The 23,590-nt window shown below is 37.1% G+C and overlaps 1 protein-coding gene across 8 annotated transcripts in view; it reads right to left on the bottom strand.

Annotated features, from left to right (window-relative positions):
- The window catches only part of LOC105048533 (MADS-box transcription factor 23), a 70,563-nt gene extending 51,536 nt beyond the window's left edge, over positions 1 to 19,027 (bottom strand). For 4 of the 8 annotated variants that reach the window (XM_029265553.2, XM_029265550.2, XM_029265549.2 and 1 more), the window contains exons 1-2: positions 18,876 to 19,026; positions 18,522 to 18,760 (exon numbers count right to left, since the gene is read on the bottom strand). In XM_029265553.2, coding sequence (XP_029121386.1) covers positions 18,522 to 18,703 — 182 coding nt within the window. In that variant the 5' untranslated portion in view covers positions 18,704 to 18,760; positions 18,876 to 19,026. Of the gene's footprint in view, positions 1 to 18,521; positions 18,784 to 18,871 lie in introns of all 8 variants that reach the window. The other 4 variants (XM_029265552.2, XM_029265551.2, XM_019852000.3 and 1 more) reach the window with 3 other exon arrangements.
- Between the last annotated feature and the right edge of the window lie 4,563 nt (positions 19,028 to 23,590).

Raw genomic sequence — 23,590 nt, forward strand, 5'->3', positions numbered from 1 at the left:
TGAGTGGCTTTAAATAATCTTCTTTCCAATTGCTTGCTTGTGCTAATTAATAGCTCCCCTTTTTTTTTGGTAAATCTAGTTAATAGCTCTTTGGTACACTCCATTTATAAGCAAAACATTCTCCCTAGGAGAGTATTTCCTATATAGTTGATGGCTCGATGCTGTGTTATCTATACTAAGGGGATCTGGGTGGGGAGAGTTGGGGTTTCAAATGGAAATAAAAATGGGTAACTTTCATTTCAACTGTTTGGTTGAAAGGAATCCCATTCTAATTTTAATTTCGGGATGAAATGAAATTAGTTTAATATACATAAAACTCAATCTCTACTTTCTTTTAAAGATTTAAATTTTTATTTCGATTCTGATTTCGATTCCAATCATGAACCAAATGCTTCAGAAGATTTGACCATTCTGATTCCTATCTCTTTCGATTCTAATTGTGAGCAAAACACCTTCTAAATAGAGGTGCTTCCGCCAAATTTTGCTGTCCCATGCCCATGGAAAAATGACTACTTGTCAGATCATATATGACTCATGAATATTTGCCAATGCACGGTTGTCATCAGGGAAACCAATACTGAAATACAAATGCAAGAAACGTGAAATGTGGGCGAAGAAAAAACTCCCATGCGGGAGACAAGAAAAATGATCATAAATAAAGAAAAAATATTATTAAATATGTAGGTAAAAATAGACAAAAATTATAGGAAAACAAATAAATTTCAATCGGTTACTCCGGTTGGAATCCATTTCATAAGTAGCTACAAATTAATTCACAAATACTGATGAAGATGTCTCTTGCACCAGATTTACTCTCCTTGAACAAATAAAACCAATGATTTATCAGGCGATGATTTTTCTCCTTCACTTCCAAACCTCTCCACCCTCCTCGACCAGTCCTCTTCATAGCTCGATAACCTAACCCATAGAAGTCCTCTTTCTTTCTAAATTTGGGCTCCCAAGGAAGTTTCCAAAAGGAATCAGACTGGTTTCCTAAATTGCTTTTACGGGAAGCTCCTGCTGGAGTGGAAATTGGACTTCCTGATAAGAATTGGCTTTTACCGGTAAATACAAGAATCATTCTGTTGTGGGTAGGCTGTGGGGGGACCTCCCTTAATAGTTCCACATCGGACAAACTCTGAAGTATCATGTGCTTAAGAGGGATACGAGCACACCTTCCTTCACGAGGCGCCTTTTGCCCATAGGGCGAAGGACAAAATCATGAGGCCGTCTGCGTGACGCTGGGCCGGAGAGGTACAATCCCCGGTGGGGCCCGATCAGGGGCTTCAGGGACAACCCCCGGTGGGGACCACGAGACACGCTCCCTGTCTGGACCTAGCCAAAGCAGACAATACTTCGTGGGGCGGGGCGTGGTTGACTCCGACGACCTGCTTGACACATGGACACATCAGTGGCGCGCCAGGTAGGGGGCACCTGCCCCCTGTCCGCACATGACCCCTCCAGAGTGGGGGGCATGTTGTGGGTAGGCTGTGGGGGGACCTCCCTTAATAGTCCCACATCGGACAAACTCTGAAGTGTCATGTGCTTAAGAGGGATACGAGCACACCTTCCCTCATGAGGCGCCTTTTGCCCATAGGGCGAAGGACAAAACCGTGAGGCCGTCTGCGTAATGCTGGGCCGGAGAGGTACAACCCCCGGTGGGGTCCGATCAGGAGCTCCAGGGACAACCCCCGGTGGGAACCACGGGGCACGCTCCCTGTCTGAACCTAGCCAAAGCGGGCAATACTTCGTGGGGCGGAGCGTGGTTGACTCCAACGACCTGCTTGACACATGGACACATCAGCTCTCGTGGTTCCCACCGGAGGTTGTCCCTGGAGTCCCTGATCGGGTCCCACCGGGGGTTGTACCTCCCCGGTCCAGCGTCACGCAGACGGCCTCACGGTTTTGTCCTTCGCTCTATGGGCAAAAGGCGCTTCGTGAGGGAAGGTGTGCTCGTATCCCTCTTAAGCACATGACACTTCAGAGTTTGCCCGATGTGGGACTATTAAGGGAGGTCCCCCCACAGCCTACCCACAACATGCCCCCCACTCTGTAGGGGTCATGTGCGGACAGGGGGCGGGTGCCCCTTACCTGACGCGCCACTGATGTGTCCATGTGTCAAGCAGGTCGTCGGAGTCAACCACGCTCCGCCCCACGAAGTATTGCCCGCTTTGGCTAGGTCCAGACAAGGAGTGTGCCCCGTAGTCCCCACCGGGGGTTGTCCCTGGAGCCCCTGATCGGGCTCCACCGGGGGTTGTACCTCCCCGGCCCAGCGTCATGCAGACGGCCTCACAGTTTTGTCCTTCGTCTTATGGGCAAAAGACGCCTCACGAGGGAAGGTGTGCTCGTATCCCTTTTAAGCACATGACACTTCAGAGTTTGTCCGATGTGGGACTATTAAGAGAGGTCCTCCCACAGCCTACCCACAACACATTCAATTGCCGGTCGCTAGTTCACATGGAATTTCTTGGTTACTAGTTTCCTATTTGCGACTAGTCATTATTAGTCCTTCTAATATTAGAATTCTCTCTACCAAAAAAAAATGTCAGAATTCTAATTTGTGGATTTAATTGAAAGCTTTAGCGAATTTAGTAGTTTGACTTGTCAAGGATGCAACAGCTAAAAGATATGTATCACCAACATATTTCATGATGAATTGAACTGCCAAAACCAGAGTCATTGGATATCTAATCAGGCAATCTAACAAATCAAGAATACGTGGTTCCGAGATTGAGCAAATTAGATATAGCCATTTTACCAAAAAAAAGCAGAAAATTAAAAATTTATCATTTTGCAATGTTGTTCTATCAATGATAAATTTGGACCAAATTTTATACTTCATTTCTAGTCCTTTTTTTTTTTTTTTTGTCGTCTACTTATTTTTTCCACATACAGGTTAATGGAAGTTTTCTCGTTAATTTTCTTCTTATTGTTGGTGGATTGAATTCCTTGACAATCTGCAATAAATGATGTAGACAGAGGTTATCATGGATTTGGAGATGCCAATGATCATCAATAAGGAAGAAAGACAACTCAAAATCTTAAGCTGATAGGTGGAAGGACCCATGGATATACAAGACCGACCGGAGTCCCTAACCTATCTAACATGGGGCTATTCCTCAACAAGTAGCATATTAGCATCATATTGTCTAAAAGAAATGGAAAAAGAAATGTTATGATCAAAGACTTCACATAAAAGAGGAACAATGCATAGCTTATAACCAAAGACTTCATATGCGGCAACATTGGCGGACTCATTTTTCAGGTTCGTATGAAGCTTGGATTGCTCATTTTTGTCTACATGGACATATACTTTACATTTGCACACACTTAAGTGCTTTTAGGAGATATTTTTCTTTCAAGTTTTTACTAAAACTCCATTATCCAAATTGAAGGAGATTAATCATTAAGTCCAAAAAAAAAAAAATTCCTTGCTCCACCTAGAGATAATAATGGTGACTTTTGTAACATTATACATCGATCTAACATTATTTAATGTTGCATGAGACATTCTTTCATTTTGTGATGATGCTATAGTGTTCTAGGAGCAATGCTTTCATGCCAAATCTTAGGAAATGTTTGTTTGAGGCATTTTTCCTCATCCAAACTCTTGTTCTTTTTTCATTTGGAACTCCAATTTTTTTTTAGGAACCGAATGGGAAATGATGCATTGATAATCATGTTAAGAGTAGGTTTGGCAACTTTGAACCTCATGAAATGGCACAGCTAATTTGGGGCACGTGGACCTCACCATTATGCCAAGGTGTTGTAAGAGCAGAGGTGTTGTAGGAGCAATCCTCTTATGCCAAATTCTAGTGGTTTCTATAGCATCGTCCAATAATTTCAGATAATTTACATCATTGGAACAGATGCATCTGTGCAAGCACTCTTCTTTGTTGCCATGATAGTCATTGCCAATAGGGGTGCAAAAGGGTCTGATTAGACCAGGTCACGAGTAACCTCGATTTAGCCCAATTCCTTGTTCGGATCCTAATTAATATTGGATCTACATCCAACCCAAATTAGTTCAAGTTGGGTCGGATCCATGGCTAAAATATTTGACTTAATGGGTCATTTAGGTTGAGTCAGATCATTTTATAACTCATTCCCAACCTGATAAATTCGAATTTGGATCGCATCATTTAGGTCAAGTTGGATCTATGAATAAGCTGGTCTCAAACTAAAAAAATTTAGTCATACATATGGATTTTTAAAGTGAAAGAGTTAAATTTAGACAAAAGAAAAAATCATAGCTTCATCATAAGATATAAATATCTCTTTGGAAGCATACTACGATATATTTAGCATGATAATTTTTTCCAATATGACTCAAAAAATAATTAAAAAGAGCTCTAAAAGTTATGTATTCCATATAGATAATATGAGTTATTATGTTTAAAGATATCTAATAGACTAAAATAGAGTATGAATAATGCTAAATCAGTTAGAGTAGCAATCTATAATCTAGAAGTCAAACTTCTAATCCAAGAATATCACTCAACTATGTAGTTTTTCTCGACATCCCTATGTCATGTGAATAAAATCTGATCAAGAAGCTTGGATTGGTGGGATAATTATATTATTTATTTCAAAAATTCATTGGTGATGGACGCAATCATTATATAGGATTAATTTCTAATTAGGACTTTAGAAGAGTAGATGGTCCACAGTAAACCGGCTTAATACCACCCCACTCACCTTGGGTTAATAGGTATATTGGGTTTGGGTTGGGTTAGGTTAAGTTAGGTAATATCTTAGAAAACTCAAATTAGACCCATACAATAATCGGTCGAGGTTGGATAAAAACTCAATAAACTTAGGCCCGACCTGAAATATAGAATGAGTTCAAATTTGGAAAGCAACTAGTTGCAACCAATGGCTCATGGCTCGACACCTGAGGTATTGTCTGCTCTAGCCTATGGGTTTCATAGTTTTGCTCTTCAAAAGACATCTTATATAGGAAGGATGGTCCTTTTCTATATAAACTAGAGTCCTCCTTCACTCAACCAATATGGGGCTAATGAAGCCCTCTCTTCTATATTACAATATAGCCTCCCAGTCAAGAGAGAATTTGAGTAGAATGAGAGGTGCCCTCCTTATTTTTATTGTAGACTGGTGTATAGACAGAATGAGCTCTATAATTGTAGGGGTGGTCCTCTTTCTGGTGCACTACTGTTGCGGCCAAGGATTTATGGCTCGACTTGTGACGTATGGCCCATTTTGGTTCATAGGCTTTACGATTTTGCCCTTCAAAAAATATCTCATATGGGAAGATGGTCCCTTCTTATATACACCGGATTCTTTCTTGACTTACAATCAATGTATATCAGATTCTTCCTTGACTTACAATCAATGTAGGACTAATGAAACCCTCCCTTCTACACCACAATACAACCCATCCCATGGGTCCTTAAATCAGATCTATTTCGAGTTTAAGCAAGTCAGGTTGGGTCATGGGTCATTTGACCCATTTGTAGCCTTAACTACCACCGATGTACCCATGACTCTTTCTTTACAACGGCAAATGAGAGCTAGAAGTTTTCTTTTTTTTTTTTACCTTTGTATATACTTATCCTAGTGCAAAAGCATTGTAAAGTTGATGATGGGAGGTTTATCCCCACAAGTTATCAGCATCCTCCATCCATTGGAGGAGACTTGAGCCGAAAGTCTTGCCTCTATGTTGCCTTAAGAAAAAGGTCTTATCTTTATCTATACCATATTGCAAAATAAAAGAGAAATATATCAAATAGATTCTATTAATAAAATCCACTATCAAAAAATATTCTTCATTTTTAAAAATATTTTTAAAAATATATTATTGATAATATTTTTGCTAAATAATAATGCAAAAGTTGCAAGTTTGAGACCTGCATGGATCATTAATTAATTCATTTTCATCAAATAACTAAAATGATATATTTTAACTTTTTATATCTCTATTTATTCTCTTCAAAATAATTGGTCCTCCATTAACTTCAGATTTAAATCATTAACAATACTCCCTAATTTTCAATTTTGCACTTTAAAATTATAATATTTATACTATGTAATAGTTATTTTTTGTAATATGTCTAGTTTATGTTTTTCTAAATATGCATTGGATGTGCCTGTGTCGTTAGTAGTTCAATAATTAGAGATAAAAATTTTTAGCACAGGCCATCCAACTTTTTAAATCTTTCTAAAAGAAATACGGGTGCGCAAGAAAATTGATTAAACCATAAAATTAATTTGAACCACTAATTTTGATTGGGTTTGGATTGATTTTTTTAAGATTCTATTTAGATTTTAGTTTGAAAATTTCAAAAATCAAAAAAATTGGTTCGATCTCATTTTCGATTTTAAGAAACCTAATTTAAACCGAATGATCCATTATTGAAAATTGTGTCCTAAAGTCAATTGTCTAATTGTAAATAATTATGCTCTTGTATATGAATTATAAATGAATAAATAAAAATTATTTTGGCAATTCATCATATTTTAACATCTTCCTTATAGAACTCTTAATTATATAATGAAGTCCTTAGAACTATAAAACAATCGATAAAAATGATGAAAACTTATCGAATAGTTTTTAAATTATGTTCGTGATCAAATAATACATTATTAATAAGATAATAATGTTTATCGAGTTTAGATCATTGTATGCCATATGAATTGGTTGTCCTTGTAATCAAAGAGTGTGGAGATACTGGTATGGCATGCAGGTGAGATGTAGAAGTAGATCATTACTGAATAGTGACTCAGCTGTGAAGCACTCTACTATCAAGAGCAGCTCACGAAGGGTATGGGAATAAATATCCCTTCGATCTGAGATCACTATAGTGACTTGCAAGCAACTCACTGTACTTTGATGCTGGATTATCTATATTTTTAATATAGTGATAGAAGACTATTGGTCACAGTCAAATACTTGCGAAGTCTGTGTATGAGTCAAGATGGGATTGATCTCTTCGGATTACAGGAGATAATGTTTCACTGTATTTCAATTCAATAAAATTTTGACCAGGGTAATCCATATGATTTGTCACAGGATTTAAAATGTTGAAATACAATATGGATGGCTGATCTAGGATTTGACAGTTTACTCTAAGGTCATCCTGAGCATTGAGGGTTAAAGAGATGAATTATGTGGTAACAATATATCAAGGTTCTTGAATATTATTTTGTAATTATTTAACCCATCCTGACGTCAGATCATATCAGTACTAGATGATCACTTCGATTAGTATAAAAAATAGTTTCTACACTATCGACTTAGTGTTCGAACCTATAGAGTCACGTACAAAGTCAAGCAACATAGAAAATAATTGACCTAACATTTATGTGTTTAATTTGAAAGTATGTGACTTGATTGAACAAATAGATTTACTTAATTAAGAATTAAATTATAGGTTATACGAAATTAAACATTGACTATGTTTAGTTAGCACTGGACATGAGGTGCAGGTTTAATTTCAGAGATGAATTTGATATGATCTGTGATCTAAGAAATTTTGAGAGATTGGATTCAAATCTTAATTATTTTAGATTAGATCTGATTTAATTGAACTTGATTAAGGCTAATTGGGTTAATTATCTAAGTTAGATTTGGATCTAAATTCTAATTAGATTAGGATAAACAGTCTCTTCAAAATTGATTCGAATCAGGTTCGAAATGAATTCAAATTGAACCAACTTGGAATAGGTCCACAGAGTCTTAATTATCTAGGGCTCTCTCATCTTATCTGACTGACCAAGAAGGAAGAGGGGGCATTGAAAATTGCATCCCATCCCTTGCGTGCGTGAAAGATAAAAGATGCACATGTTGGCGTCAATTCTCCCTTGGGTCTCTTAGTGGATAAGATAAAGCCTTATCTAATTCAAATTTGATTTGAATCAAAGACCTAATTTCTTAGGGCTATGATTTGATTTTGAGCATGAATTATTTAAGGAGGGGTGTTTCTTCACGTAAAAAGAAGAATAGATTTGAAATCACCATGAAGAAGAGTAATTTTGTGTGACAAAAAAAAGGGAGGGCGCTAATATTGGTGTGGAGTTTTTGGCATCCTTCTCTCTTGGCGTGAAGAATCCCTCCCTAGCCTCCAGCCATGAGATTAGATCTTGACGGCCTCCTCTTGCTTCCCTTCTAAAGGAGCGATGCCCAAGGTGTTCATCCATTTTTCCTGCAATGCCTGACGTGCATGTGAAGTAGAGAACTTGCGCATCCAGATCTCGTGAAGCAACTGATTCAAACAATCTTGATCAAATCTCCGCTGCGCATCAAGGTAAGTCATAATGGTTATGAGAATTTTAAGAATATATCTATTCAATTGTTTCCTAGCAATTTGATCTGAATTAGATTTTTTCTTTCACTTGTGGGCTAAACGGGCTGCCATCCACCGATTTACTTATATTTGCCTTAGAGAAATTCTTTGTGCACCATGGGTGGTGTAGAAAAAATCTGACGTATAGCGCACTGTTTTATATGATTGGTCTACGTAGCTATTGCTTTTCAATGCACATTTAATATCCGTAGTTTTTTTTTTTCGTTTAAAAATTTTGCATGATAAAAATATCTCTATTCTTTAGAAAAAATTATCACATCCTGTGATATATTATGACTTTCTACATGCATAATGTTATAATATGATTCAAAAAATTATGACATCTTATGGCATATTATAATATCCTATGTCAAATTATGACTTCTTACATGCAAGATATCATAATATGGCTCAGGATGTCATAATATGGTTTAGGATATCATAATATAGTAGGGATAATTTTATTCAATCACTTTTCAATACGTATTTAATGGCTGCAGTTTCACTTTTTTATTTAAAAATTTTGAATGATAAAAATATCTTTACTTTTTGAAAAAAATTATGATATCTTGTGGTATATTATGACATCCTGCGTCAAAATTATGACTTGCTGCATACAGAATGTCATAATATAAACATAAATACTATAATTTTTTTCAAAGAGCAGGGATATTTTCATCATTCAAAATTTTTAAATAAAAAAGTGAAACTGCAGGTATTAAATATGCGTGAAAAAGCGATAGCTACGTAGACTAATCACATAAAACAGTGCACTCCATATTGGATTTTCTACACCGCCTGCGGTGCATAAAGATTTTTTCTTTTGCCTTAGCCCTATCGGTTTGTTGCTTCTATATTTAGCCCATTTAGTCCATCTCATAAGCTATTCATTTAGCTCATTGCATAAGCTGCCCATTTTGTATGGTTAGAAAAAAATTAAAATGGATAGCAGCCTGTTTAGCCCATCCCATACCTTGTCTAATAGCCTACAATTCGATTAACCAAACCAAACCAAACCAATTTTTTTAGTTTGGTTTGAACTGATATTTTATATGGTTAGTTCAATTAGTTTTAGTTTTAGAAAACTGGTTCAAATCAGCTTAGTTTGAAAATTGACCCCAAACCAGTCAAAAACAAATTGTGCACAGCCCCGAAAAGGTATGAGTTTGTATAAAGGCTTTTAATAATCTGGTCGTGTATTATCCTGGTAGTTATAGACCTTTGCTTAACAACTTAAGGTTTTAGGTTCAAATATGGATGGTGCATCAAAAATTGTGCCCAACTCCAGGTTATATCTTTCTCCAGCCATTTTGTTTTTATTTATCAAGATTTATGACTAATAAGTAATAATTTGATTTGGAGGTTAACTAGGTGTGCATATGAAATAAAGGAAATAGGTATAAGTTTATAATTGTACATTGATGGAGTGGTCGTTGAAGATTCTTTGACCCAACCCATATTTGATCCGACTCAAACTCAATCCTTTGCCACCTAGATGGTATACTAGTTATATTCAAACATTATACTTCATTAGCAACTGGGCACATGCAACACACATTTGAGGAGAGATAGAAGTCAGACAATAGAGTAGGTGATAGAGTCCAATATGTTTAGGAGTCCAACTAGAGTCAAATTAACAGCAGAAAAGGGATCAACATAAGGGAGGAAAACAGAAGATGCATAGATGAATCAAAAACTTGATCAATTAACAAAAGGCTGAAGAAGAGGAATCTACACCTGGAAAGTTAATTCAGCAGTTGACACAATCCATAAGCATTAAGCAAAGCATAAAGATGTGGACTAATTATAATGAAATTATTATAATTATCAACATTTTCTAGATTCATTAAGAATATTTGCTTCTAACAATAACCATTTTTTTTTTTGAAAGGGAAGACTTACCTGTAACCATCCAGGTCCCAAATGTTTGGGATGAAACTTATAGATTTGAAGCTAGAATCTATGATGCAGGGTCCCCCCACTGCCTTGCCATCCTTGGCAGGCAGCAAGAGAAAGGATCGTGCCTATCTTGGGAGGCTTGGCTGCCTTCCCAAAGTCAGCCTCCTCTTTCTTTCCTGGCCTAGCCCAGACAAAGAAGGATGACCCAAGGTCACTGCCTCCCTTCCATGCTTATCGTTGCCAACCGAGAGAAAGAAAATTGCGCCCTCCTCTCCCCTTTTTCCTCCACGGGTGGGTGAGATGGATGCCCATGATATCTTTAAAAATCGAGCTCTTTGTCCTCTTCTTCGCATCTCCCTCATCACCTTATTCCCTTTTTCTTCTTCTCCTTCCTCAAATCATGGATAAGAGCACCATCACATTACACGCGCACGCCTGGTGAGCTACAACATTGTTGAGCCTCTCCATCACCCTCGTTTCTTCTCTAAGATGATTCGTTTCCCCATTCTTCTTCTCCGTTTTGGACCACCTTCAGTAGCCACCTTTGTCTCCATCCATAGTCGAGTTGTTAGCCATGCTTGTCAAGCTCCACCAGACCACCTTCACTCTTTTCCAATTTTCTCTCTATCACTTTCCTCTGCATCACTCTCTCTCCGCCCCTTCCCTTTCTCCTCTTTCTGGCTACATTTTTCTCTCTCTCAGGTCCTTTAGCACTTGGGGTATCCGCATAGGGCCAATCACCATTTTCTTGTTCTCTTTATCTTCGTCCACGTCCCTCTAGCTTTCTCTCTCTGCCTCTTCACCTCTCTTTTTCGGTCTAATCAGGTTTATTATCTTATAGATCAAGATAAGCCCAGAGCACTAGATCTAAAACGTACATAGGTTCTAGGGACCGATCCCACTACTGAGGTGATTATGACTCCTGCACCTTTCATGATTCCTAGATTAGGAATATGTGATATTAGAAGAACTAAGTTAGGTTTGAGATATGTACTGGGATTCGGACTATTGGTCAAGCTGATCTGGAGTTCCATCCTTGATGTAGACATTTTTTGAAAGATGAAACTTCTAGTGGGCTTCATTGATCTAGAATCCCTTTAGATGCTTGAGTTTTGAAAAACAATATGTGCTTACCTTAGATGTAATGTTAATCATTGATTTATTTAGGTCATGTGCAGTACCTTGGAAATATTTCTATATCTTACAAGCCAAAGATACATCTATCTAGTATTCGATTATATATATGAATTGGTTCACTTCGCATAACTTGACATATAGAAGTTAACTTAAGTATTGAAATTTTACAATGAGTAATATTTATATATATTTAAAATTATATTATGTATGCTCTGTATAAGTAGACCTTGAACAACTAGATTAACCATAAAATAAATTTCATGAGTATGAACTACATTATTTTCTACCACTTTGATTGTTGATTTTATTGATTGTGATGTATCATTTTTAGTCTAACTGCAATCATATGATTTAGGATTTAGTCTTTTTTTAGGCCTCCAGTTAGGTGATCATTAGCACATGCTGGTTAACGACATATTGAAATCAGGATCTAGTTTTCTTTTGAGCGGCACCAGTAGGACGATCACTTGTACATACTATTATGGGTATATTTTTTTGTATGATTTCAGAGCTAGTTTTTTTTGGATCTCTAGTAGGATGATTATTGGTGCATGCTGATGTGTGTATCTTATAGTTAAAATCAAAAATTTTTTGGGGCTTGCCATGGGCAGGCCCTGGCTATAGTCAAAAGGCTAGGAGAAAAAGTGTGAACAATTAAATACAATGATCATAAATTTCACTTTTTTTATTCAGATGTGTTGATCATTTTATATTTTATATTGCTCAACATGTCTTAAATTATAAATATAGAAAACTTGTATTACAATCTTGAGTTTTGTTATATTATGCTTGATCGAATAATAATAAGGATGACTTACTGGGCTTTTAGCTCTCTTTCATTTTCTTACCCTTTTTCAGATGCCTATATCCAGTGTAGATTGGATTAATAGGCCTTGAGCGGAAGGATTAGAACCTAGAAGTTTTTTTTTTCTTTAAAAATAAATATTATGTAATGAACATGGATTGAGTTTGAAAATAATGTTGGATTTGTTTATTAAGTTAAAAGTTTTAAGTATCCTAGATTACTTGCACTGGCACTAAGGGTTTTTTTTTTTAGGCCTTGCATGTTTTGTGGGTAGACCCAATTATATTCATGCTTTTAACAATAGCCCGGAGTACTTGTTTATGACTGCTTCTAATATAATAATCCTTCAATTTAAAATATAATGCTCAAATAAACCTTATGATAGAATTGCAATGTTCTTCAATCCATAAGCAAGAGAGATCATTAATTAGGATTAGAGATGAAAAGAAAATCCCACAAGGATAGAATCATAAAAGAAAATTAGTCAGTCATTTTATTTCAAGAATACATATTGACATTCCTAGAAATTCACGGATTATTTAGAAAATTAAGATCAAGCATTCAGTCTAACAACATACTTATCCAGATGCAGGAAGAAATTTTACTTATTCAGATGTAGGAAGAAATTTTACTTATTTTTGAAAAGAAAAGTTTAGGTATGATTCTCTTTGGGAATCTTACCCTTGAAGTAAGTCCAAGCTAGTTACTGCATTATAAAATCAATAGTTAGCATGGCCCCAAAGTTACTTAAATAGAATGACAATTAATGTTAGGCCCTCAAAACAAATGAACGGATTCAAGTCCTCTTTCAGATCTCTTTTGGAGAGAATGTTTTTAGTTGTGATGGATTGTGATCATCGGCTTGGGGCATTCACTGTGAAAAAAGCAAATCAATGTGCGCGTGGTACCTTTTTGATAGTCGCAGAAATAACTTTTCTTGGTACTCTATGTACCTTTGTACTTTTGATCTTTATATTCTCAATGAAGCAAGTGGAACCTAGTTTTTCCTTTTCTGAGAAAAAAAAAAAAATAAAGATAGCTTTGAGAAATAACCATTCCGTTGCGCTTATATAGACTTTGGTTTTGTGATGCCCAAGTTCAGCCTCGCTCATAGTTATGAATAGTATTCAAGTTAAGGGATACTCCAGGTTTCCTTGTGCATAGCTTGAAACTTAGCACATAATCATGTCAACACAATGTTAAGAGGATTCCCCACCCTTCACCCCTCATCAAAAGAAAAAAAAAAAAGAAGAAAAAAAGCTTGGTCATGAGGTTCTGAAGTATATACAAGTATATATAAATGTCTGAAATAGACTATATAATTCAGCGACATGTAGAGTTAATTTGAAATTTAGGTGAATGGATTTCTAATTATATGTAGTAAACGCCAAATATGATCTGATAAGTTTCTTATTTGTCATCAAATTTGAAAGGACGATGATGAGATTAATACAAAATAAAATATGGATTGACAAACATCAAGTAGGTGTTTGATCTTGAATTCCAGAAGCAGATATTGTAATCAATTTAAAAAACAACTACACATGAGAGATCGATATACGATGACTTTGCTTATAATGGTAATTATAACCATTTCAACAATTGTAGTTCATGTAAAATATAGGTGTCATTTCAATTGCATAATGTTTGGTTTAATATTTAAGAATGTCATAATTGAATTATCAATGACATATGATTTGAATATTGGATTTTATATATGAAACACATATGAAACTTGTAATGAGTTTAATGAAACCTTGTATAAGAATATATATGTAAAACTGCATATATGACTTTGCAAGAAATGCTTTATGAGGTCATACAATATGTAGAACACTTGCATAATCCAGAAGAAAGAAACATTTGGTTATTTCTTTCCTTTTAAAATTTAGCTTCTAAATTCATGATATAACAATAATCTACTCTAAACACCAAATCATGAAATATCCATCAAGTATGACATTAAAGCAACTAATATACATGGCAAACAAGTTAGGAGCCATCTATTCTAATTAATATCTAACAACAATTGTCTACAAAATCATTAATTTAAAGTGTACTTAATATGCTTCCAATTATTACGTAGAACACTTCCAAGAAACTTTCTATCAAGCATCCACAATTTTCTTGGAAGATAAGAATTTGGCCATAATATTTTGCTTATTTAAAACATTAAAATAATGAAAATTTAATGTAGATAATGAAAACCATACTCAAATAAGTGTTCAAAAATATTTCTTTAGATGATTTTATATGAAACATCAAGGATTACCCAAAGCTAGAATCTTAAAGTGCCAATTATTGCCTTTGTTGGTACAGATAATCGACCTCTGGCCATATAGCAAAATCAGAGAGAATCATTTGAAAATCCCATTGTCAATTTTTTAGTCAGGTCAATGGAATGCCGATCTGGTCAACCCACAGTTTAGTTATACACCGACCTGAATTGATCCGATTTAATCCTTAATTGAGTATTATGATCAGCTCAGCTTTTGTTCGACCTGCTACATGAGACATCGATCTAGAGCCAATTTGACCTAAAACAAAGACAGTTACTTTACAGTTTCATTATAGCTGTCGTCTAGCTCTACAATAACTGTTTTCCATCCATACTACAGCTAATCACTAAGTGGGTGAATAACCCATGATTTTCATACAGCTAGCTATTTTGTTATAACAAACTAACGACCTGACAGATTCTTAATGGTCTAATAAACTCTCCTAATGGCCTAAGCAAATCCTCTCTATATAAAGAGAGGCAGAGTACTCTCCGCAAGATAAGTCAGAACTCATGGAGCCTGAACTCTACTGAATTCATTTCAGTTCTCTGACTGAAGGAAATTCAAAATACTCACCTTTCCACTCAAAATCTCTCCCTTTGCCTTCTATTTTCTCTATTTTCACTATCTATTTTTAAGGCCCCAGCTGACTTAATTAAAGACCGGAGGGTCCTAAACCAGAGAGTACCTTATCGATTTTAGGACTTCTTCTACAGATTCACTCATAATCTACATCGATTTGACCCTTAGCAACTCTCCAACTCGATCGGTTCAACACCAACCTCATCATTCCTCTTTTGAAGTCCTGCTGCAATGTATTACCCACACATACTCCCTCTTAATTGGAGGGCTATTTAGTTCTACATCGGTTGTGAGTCAAGAGGGAGTATAGCTTATATAGATTGAAACCTTCTTTTCCTAGTGAGGTATCTTTTAAAGGGCAAAATATGAGACTCTAAATGACCAAGGCCCACTGAAGTCCAAAAATGGTTATGAGCCAAAGGGAACAATATCTCACGTATGCGGGAGCGGAGTTAATCCAACCATCCAAACCATCCAACCCTTTGACTGCAATATTAGCACTGTCAGTGGGAACATTTCCTATCCACACATACTTTCTTTTGACTGGGAGGCTATGTTGTAGTATAGAAAGAGCATCTTTAGTCCCACATCAGTAGTTGTTAGTCAAAAGAAAGTATAGCTCATATAGATTGGAACATTTTCTTCCTCATGAGGTATTTTTTAAAGGATAAAACCGTGAGGCTCCAAATGACCAAGGTCCACTGAAGCTCAAAGATGATCATGAGCTAGAGCAGACAATACCTCACATACACAGGAGCGGAGTTAACCCAATCATCTGAGCCATCCGACCCTTTAAGCACACCAGCCTTCGTATAACTATGCTTATTATCCATAGGAAAGATTCATTCTCAAATTGTTCACTTTTATCTTGTGCTTCATTACCTTGAAGAAATCAGTAGCTAGGGATTATAAATTGCTGATTCCATCTTACTCCTTCAATACCTCAATCTATGCTACCTCTTCATAACTTTTTATCTTGTCTTTAGACGGCAAATTTTTCATATGTCAGCCTATTCAAATTAAAGTTTCGACTGCAAAGATGGAGATATTCTACAAATCAGGAGTCTGAAGTTCTTTGAGGGTATAAACTCCATCATAAGACTATTCCATGATAATTTGATTACTTAAAAGTATCCTTTTCCCACCTAATATTAATTGCACGGTTGTTCTTGTCCATCATTCATTTTCCTTCTTGCATGCTTTAGATACTATTCTTTTTAAGGCTTGGAGAACAAAAATCAAATGAATCACATAAAAGGTTGGAAATTAACTACAGCATACTGGGCATGCAAGAACTATAAGTAAGGATTATCACATGAAAAAAGAAACGTGAATCTAAAATAATAAATCTGGTTGTGTTGTAAAAAACGAGCAAGAGAACTTAAAGACTAAAGAGTCAAATGCACCAATAGGAAAGAGAAGTCATATATATGCCACATAGGAACATTTGACTCTATGCAACGCATCTTCTGTGATTGTTTTCTTACACCAATGTTGATGAAGATATGAGATAATTGAACTTCCTCGATTTTTCCTCTTAAGAAACATTGAAATAATCACAGCTATATTGAAACAAGATAAGCTTTACACTCTTTTGGTGGGAAAGCTCTATACTTCAATGTAGCGTATAAATTCCATTAATGCATAAAATGCAGTTCGCATGCTATCATTCAAAACTCAAAATTTAGTTTGATTTCCTGTAGTTGGCTAATCACATCCAAATTTAGAGGTGATTACGGAACAAAAAAAGAAAAGACTATAAGCAATTTTACCATTATATGCATAATCAACTCAAACTCGTTGTCCTAGTTTGGATCCTCCACATCTTAGTTGTAGAATCTTAGGTATGTGAAGGTTTGTGACAGATAGGTGGTTTAAGAAGTTAACTACGGCCAATTGCCTTTACTTCAACCAACTAAAAAGTTATCATGTACTCTAAACCGTAGGAAATTCCTGCAACGTACACTGAGAAGGGCCACTGCTTGTTCAACTCCATATATGTAGTGTAGATAAGTAACTCGGTCAAGGCATCAATAATTCAGCAAAAGAAACTAATTAATTCACTGCAGAGTTGAGAAAAGATCTTGTTGCACGAGATACTATTCTCAGTAAACTTCTGGATGTCACAGCTATTTATAATGGTAGTATGTGTCTTCCCATGGTACTGTGCGAGATGCCCCTACGTCTTGTAAAATGAATTTCATATCAGTTAAATTATGATGATACCACTTCTCCTTATCAAAACATCCATTCGGTAGTTCTGTGCAGAAGCATTTGAAATGCCAAACCGGATCAATTATTGAACAATGTTGGCTCCAGTGATGCTCGTATGGATTTTAACCAATGTCGTCTCCAGGCAGTACTAACTACGTGCCTTTTATGTTTTCTGGCATGCGTATCCTCGCATCACTTTCTTTCTGATTCATGAATTTGATTGACACTAGTTCTTGTTATCCTTCTAGAAACTTCGGTTCTTTTGTTTGGTTTATTGTCAAAATCACCATCCCTACATCATGACATTCCCATCGGCTGGTCCAAATTCATGGAAGACAAACCGTTTTTAAGTTCCCGTAGGCTTTATACGAGTCAACCAAGCCTTGTCAGCATTACCAGAGCTCTCATCACGGTGACTGCTGAATTAAGTGTCATAGCTCCTCATCATGATTTGATTCTAATGGACAAGATAAGCTTCACCGCATCCCTCGTACTGTGTTCTCAGAATCTGCTATCATCTTTAGGCTCAAAAGCATCTAGTGCTCAGCCACCACTAGGCTCAGAAAAATCTGCAAGCCCACTAAAGACCTACTGAAGATTTTTACTATTGGAAAAGTACAAATCAATCACGTCATTAGTTTTTCTATCCTCGCGGGGATGATATCGATGAATAGACCACAAGTTAAAATCAAAATCTACAATACAAGACCCTCAACATCACTTACCGCCACATCTTTATGAAGAACCCTCCATTTCTTCTATTCCAAACAAAACAAACTAAAAAAGGGGACCTCTTCCAAACCTTTAATTTCGTCATCGTTTCAAAATTCTTCTCAATTAAAGAACTACTTCTGTGCCTGGTGAGGGGAAGTTGTATCACTTAGCACCGCACTTGATGGAGGAAAAATCCAAGAGACCAATTAAGTGAGAGAGGAGAAAGAAGGTGATTGAGCCAGAAGGGGATGAAAATATCTCATTTCGTTCTTTAGAATGAACTTCTCCTCTAAGGACTTCTTCAGCTTTTTCGGTCTCATTCTTCTTCGACCCCTATCTTAAATACCAAACCTAGAACTACCATTACAGCTTCTTCGGTCTCATTCTTCTTCGAACCCTATCTTAAATACCAAACCTAGGACTACCATTAAAACTACCAAACTTGCCTCTAAGATTGCACATAAATGCCACATGTACCATGCAATAATAGAAAACTTTGCATGGGTTATGACAAAAAAAAAAAAAAGCCACTTATGTGGATATAGAGAGTAAGGTGGGGGAGGGGGGAGAGAGAGAGAGAGGACTGACCTGGAGCTGGCAAAATCGTAGAGCCTGCCAGTGCTGGAGAAGATGACAAAGCCGACCTCGGCATCGCAAAGGATGGCGAGCTCCTTGGCCTTCTTCAACAGACCCTTGCGCCGCTTAGAGAAGGTCACCTGCCGGCTGGTCGAGTTCTCAATCCTTCGGATCACGATCTTCCCTCTGCCCATCTCTCCCTTCCTCCCTTAGCTCGCAGCCGCCGATAACTTGATCGATCCTCTTTAGATCTGATAACAGAATGCAAAGAATACTTGTGAAGGGAAATAACATCAGATGGAGAACAAGGAAGCCGAGGTGATAGAGATCTGGGGAGGAAGGAAGGGATAAGAGTGGATTACCTACCAAAAAATGGAAGGAAATAGACTGCTGCTGCTGCCTTTTCCTCTCTCCCCCCCTATTTAAGGACAGTCATTTTGTTTGAGGATGCATCAATAAGAGAGGACAAGGTCAGCCACTTTAGGGCAGGAGACTTCCCGTTTGGAGTTGCTGGAGGCCTTCCATTTTCTGCAAAGTTCTCTGATGCACTCCTCAGAAACACCCAACGTTGCAGCCTTTCAGTGCACGCAGATCTACGTCATCCGGATAAAGCGTAATGGTGAGCGGGTGTAACATTGGGTCAACATGTTACCGGTTCTGGAAGCAATTTGTTGGCGTCTGTGGCGTACGAGGATTGGGGCAAGGTCAAATAAACCACACGGCGTTAGTTTACTCAAATCAAAAATCCCTTCCGAGACTGGCTGATAGCGCCGTCTGCCGTATGGATCGCCAACACGTGGTTGGACGGAGAGATTCCGTACGTCCAACGGTCTCCATCCGGCTTCCGTCAGGCGGGGTATGCCGATTCAGCCCCTACCAAGTTCACCATTTTGCCCTCCTTTCCGTCGTCCCAACATTTTTTTTTGAAAAAAAAAGATAAATATATACTTTTTTGATGGAATGTGGAGGAAGCAAGGTACTCCTCCCACACAATTAATTAATTTTTAAAAAATAAAATTTATAAAAAAAATCTAAAACTAAAAAGGATATATGAGTCAAAATTTGATGATTTTATCTGGATGTTTCGGACAAAAAGAGTGAAGGGTCCTTTGTAGAACTCAAAAAAAGGATGCTTGCCGACGAAGAAAGATTTTTTTGTTCTCTTAAGCCAAATACGCCAAAATATGGGCATCAACAACTGATCTCATGCTCTTCTTAAAGTTGGTTGAATATATCTTTTCTTCTAATACACCCATAAAGAGGAAAGAAGAATAGTCGTCCTGCTTAATTTAAACTTGGGATTGACCAGATGGACACAATCTATCCTCTTGACCTTGTAATGGATGGACAGCATGCATTATGACACGGATGTGAACCATGGGAATGTGATGGCCTCTAGTAAGTTATGCTTTTCTTATCCGGCACGCGTTGAAGGAGACTATGATCTATGAGCTAATATCCTTTTTTTTTTTTTAATTTAAATAATAAAACATCCGGACTTGTTTTTAACTTTTGAGGGAATAAGGATCAGAAATAGCGTGAGAAGCAAGTTATGGCATTGGTTCCATCTCAATATGAAGCCAAGTTGCATACTTGATATTGACTAATATAGTTGGCGTTTTGGGTGAGATCTAGCATTGTACGTATGCCAATTGCTATGGCATAAAAACCCTTGTATGGGCTATAGTCTGTCTCTAAATGATTTTGACTTTGGATATAAACTTTTCTTCACGTCAATTTTTAGTATTCTAGTGCATATGATGTTTTAATTGTTGCTTAGTATGGTAGCCCTAATGCCACGACGTGTCGGATTTGGCTCCTAGAAAACTATAGAAAGGAAGCTTCCTTCTCTCTCTAGGTCTCTCGTTTTTCCGTTAGGCAAGTTGTCTCTTTTGGTAGGTTATCTTCAATCTATTCAAAATCAAAGGTGAATGGATTGAAGATAACTTTTTTTTTCTCAATCAAAAAAGTTATCATCAATCTATTCACCTTTAATTTGTTGGCTTATTTATTACCGGCAGTGGTATCGAGATTCTGAGAGACCAAGAATCAATATCGGAAAAGCTTCATCCCTCTCATTTTTGTGATCAATGACAACTTTTTCATTAGATTCCTCCTTTTGTGCCTCCACATATAGTAGTTTTCATGTGTTTCTGGACACTGTTTGGTATAACAACCTTTGTCAAAGGTGAATGGACCACAAATGCACATGAGAGGCTAAACTTTGCTTGAAAAACTATTCAACCATTCACGTATCATAACTCATTAGTTCTAGTGTACTTTGCCTTGATGTCATGTCAAAGGTCAAGTCCCAAAACTTTAGGTCTTTGGATCTTGTATTCAAGAATTCATGTACAATTAATTTACTTCGTGAACATATTCCAATTATATATGCCTCAAATTTGCACACAGCATCATTGAAAAGAGATGTACATGAAAGAATAGAATATGTAAACTTTTTTGGGGAGTTTCTTTAACTCAGTATGACACCACATTATCTCAAAATTTTACTTGGCTATATACAAAAATAATTCAGAAAAATTATAAATCTATTATTTGAAGGAAATACAAGAAGATAGATCCAGATAATTTTATAGATCTAAGAGAGGATAGTCGTCCTAGTTCTAGCGGTATGGACCTTATTCTAAATAGAGAAAGGCATCCTGTATCAAAAAGAAAAATAGAGAGCCATCCTTTCAGCTAAAAATAAAAGTAGCCAATGGGACTTGATCAAATTGCACCTTATTCTAGGTTTGGACCCAGATGGTAGCATCCCCACCATATCTTTGAACAACAATTATTCAATATAAATACCTTTCATTCTAGCCAGTTGTGGAGCTTCATTCATGGGAAAGGTTGATTAGATGGGATATTAGCCTTATCCCTTATTGTACCTAGCCCAAGTTGATGCCTCGGGAACTTTATTCGAGCACACGTAATGATGGAGTTCTCTCCTCCTTTTCCTTCCCCCAAGAAAATCGATGGAAATTGTCAAACAAATTTAAAAGGTCCGATTGTTGCATTCAAGAAATATATATTAAAAAAACAGTGGTAATTGCAAAGATATATACATGACTTGATCGCATTTATGTAATTCTAGCAAAGTGCATTTTTCCTGACTTCCATTGTATTCATGTTCAGGCGCTACCGGATACTCCTTGTTTAGTACAAAGATTGAAGAGCCAAGGTAAGGGATCTATTTGCCCATCAACAGCTAAAAAGCTATGTTGGCTCGATTCGTTCTTGCAAGTCACCGCAGTCAAAACACCCTAGAATACAAGGAAGCTGCAGGAGAGATAAGTCTTTCATTTTTTTTTTCCCCTCTCTCGTACTAAACTTCGCCTACATGGCCAAATATTTAACACAAATGGAACTGAAAACAGTTTTTATATATATATATATATATATATATATATATATATATATATATATATATATATATATATATTACTTTTTCGATAGAACCATATATATATATATATATATATATATATATATTATCTTTATTGTCTCCAAAAAGATTCAGGTATTTTCCCCACCTCCGGAGACGCAAATTCGAAATTTTGCCCTTCCTCTCTGGTCTCAGCCCTAAACCATACGTGCAGAAAACCCAGAGACCGACATGCACGTGAAAGACATGAAAGGATATCCCCTCCAGCCGGCATTCCATCGCAGTCCTCGCACGCCTACATCGAACGCAGCAGAGGATGACATGGTCCCCTGAGCCTAATGGCTACCACTAGAGATAAGCAAAAGATTATCGCACATAAAGAACTGGGAGGAAAGCTAATTCGGATGTACTAACAATTCTATCAAGTTCCCTCGGAACTTGAAATGCTTGAGAGCTGTCCAAATCCCTCAGACAAAGAGAGATATTATATCCAGGATAACATATCGGGCTCCGTGAGGAGCTGAAGGATCTCTCTCGATTGGTCCGATCTCACGTGGGCACGATGCCCTCTGTCACTAGCAAGCTGGCTAGCTGGCTGAATGACCCCATCCTCGGGCCCTTTAAGCAAAGCCAAGAGCGAGAATCACTATTCTAAATGGGTTTACCAATAAAATTATGTTGTAGGCCAAGTGTCAATCATCGCCATATCATTCAACTCCTCTTCCGAGAAGAAAGGTGGTATGTGCTGATCTCCGCTTGGTGGAAAGGTGGTTTTTCGTGGTTGCGAAGGGCAGGCCACTACCCACTCTCCTAGGAGAACAAGCCTGTCGTCATTGGCCACTTCTTCTCTTTAGAAAATTGGTGCAGCAAAGGAAGGAGGGGAATAATCATGGGCTCCTCGCTTTTCCCTGGCCAGCCACAAAAAGGGAGGAGGTGACATCGAAATGAAAGGATCGGCGAATCTTGGATTGGCATCCACCACGTGGTCACGGACGGGGCGATCAAGGAGGAAGTGACTCACGTTTAATTTCTATAATGATTTTTTCTTTTTTTAAAACAAAACTGCTTCCAGTCACTCAAGGACTTGCACTCTGGTTTGGTGTATTTTATTTGCCCCTTTAATCGGTACTGTAAATTGGTACTGTATATTGATTTCGTGCGCCATTCCCTTCCCCACTTAGGATGTGGCACATGAGTGGTGCTGATACGTGGCAAAACGATATTGACGAAAGTTACATGAGTAAATTGGATCCATAAGAAATACTACAATGGTAACTTAGGATTCTCCTTTAAAAATAATAATAATAAATTAAAATATCTAGTTGATCTCTAACTTATCCTTAGCAATATATAGTATAGACTTGTAGCCTTTATTACGCCCTACCTCATCCTCTTCCGATCAGATGATATGACAACAGTGAAAGCTAAGGCATCAGGCCACACAATTATCTCTTTTTGAAAGCTAAAGCACCACAACTCACACTACTATCTCTTTTTGTTATCTTTCTTTTGATTATATCTAATGCAGCTGAAATTCCAATGCACATGCAGATATCTGCTAAGGGAAAGCCCACGCCATACGTACCCTCCATAGTAGAAGATATTCCTACCAACATAATCAAAACTTGACAAGATGTAAGAGTTACATGACATCCATTTAACTTTATTATGTGGCATTTCTATGCCACTC

Source organism: Elaeis guineensis, chromosome 7 (genome assembly GCF_000442705.2).
Source record: "Elaeis guineensis isolate ETL-2024a chromosome 7, EG11, whole genome shotgun sequence".
Classification (NCBI taxonomy): Eukaryota; Viridiplantae; Streptophyta; class Magnoliopsida; order Arecales; family Arecaceae; genus Elaeis; species Elaeis guineensis.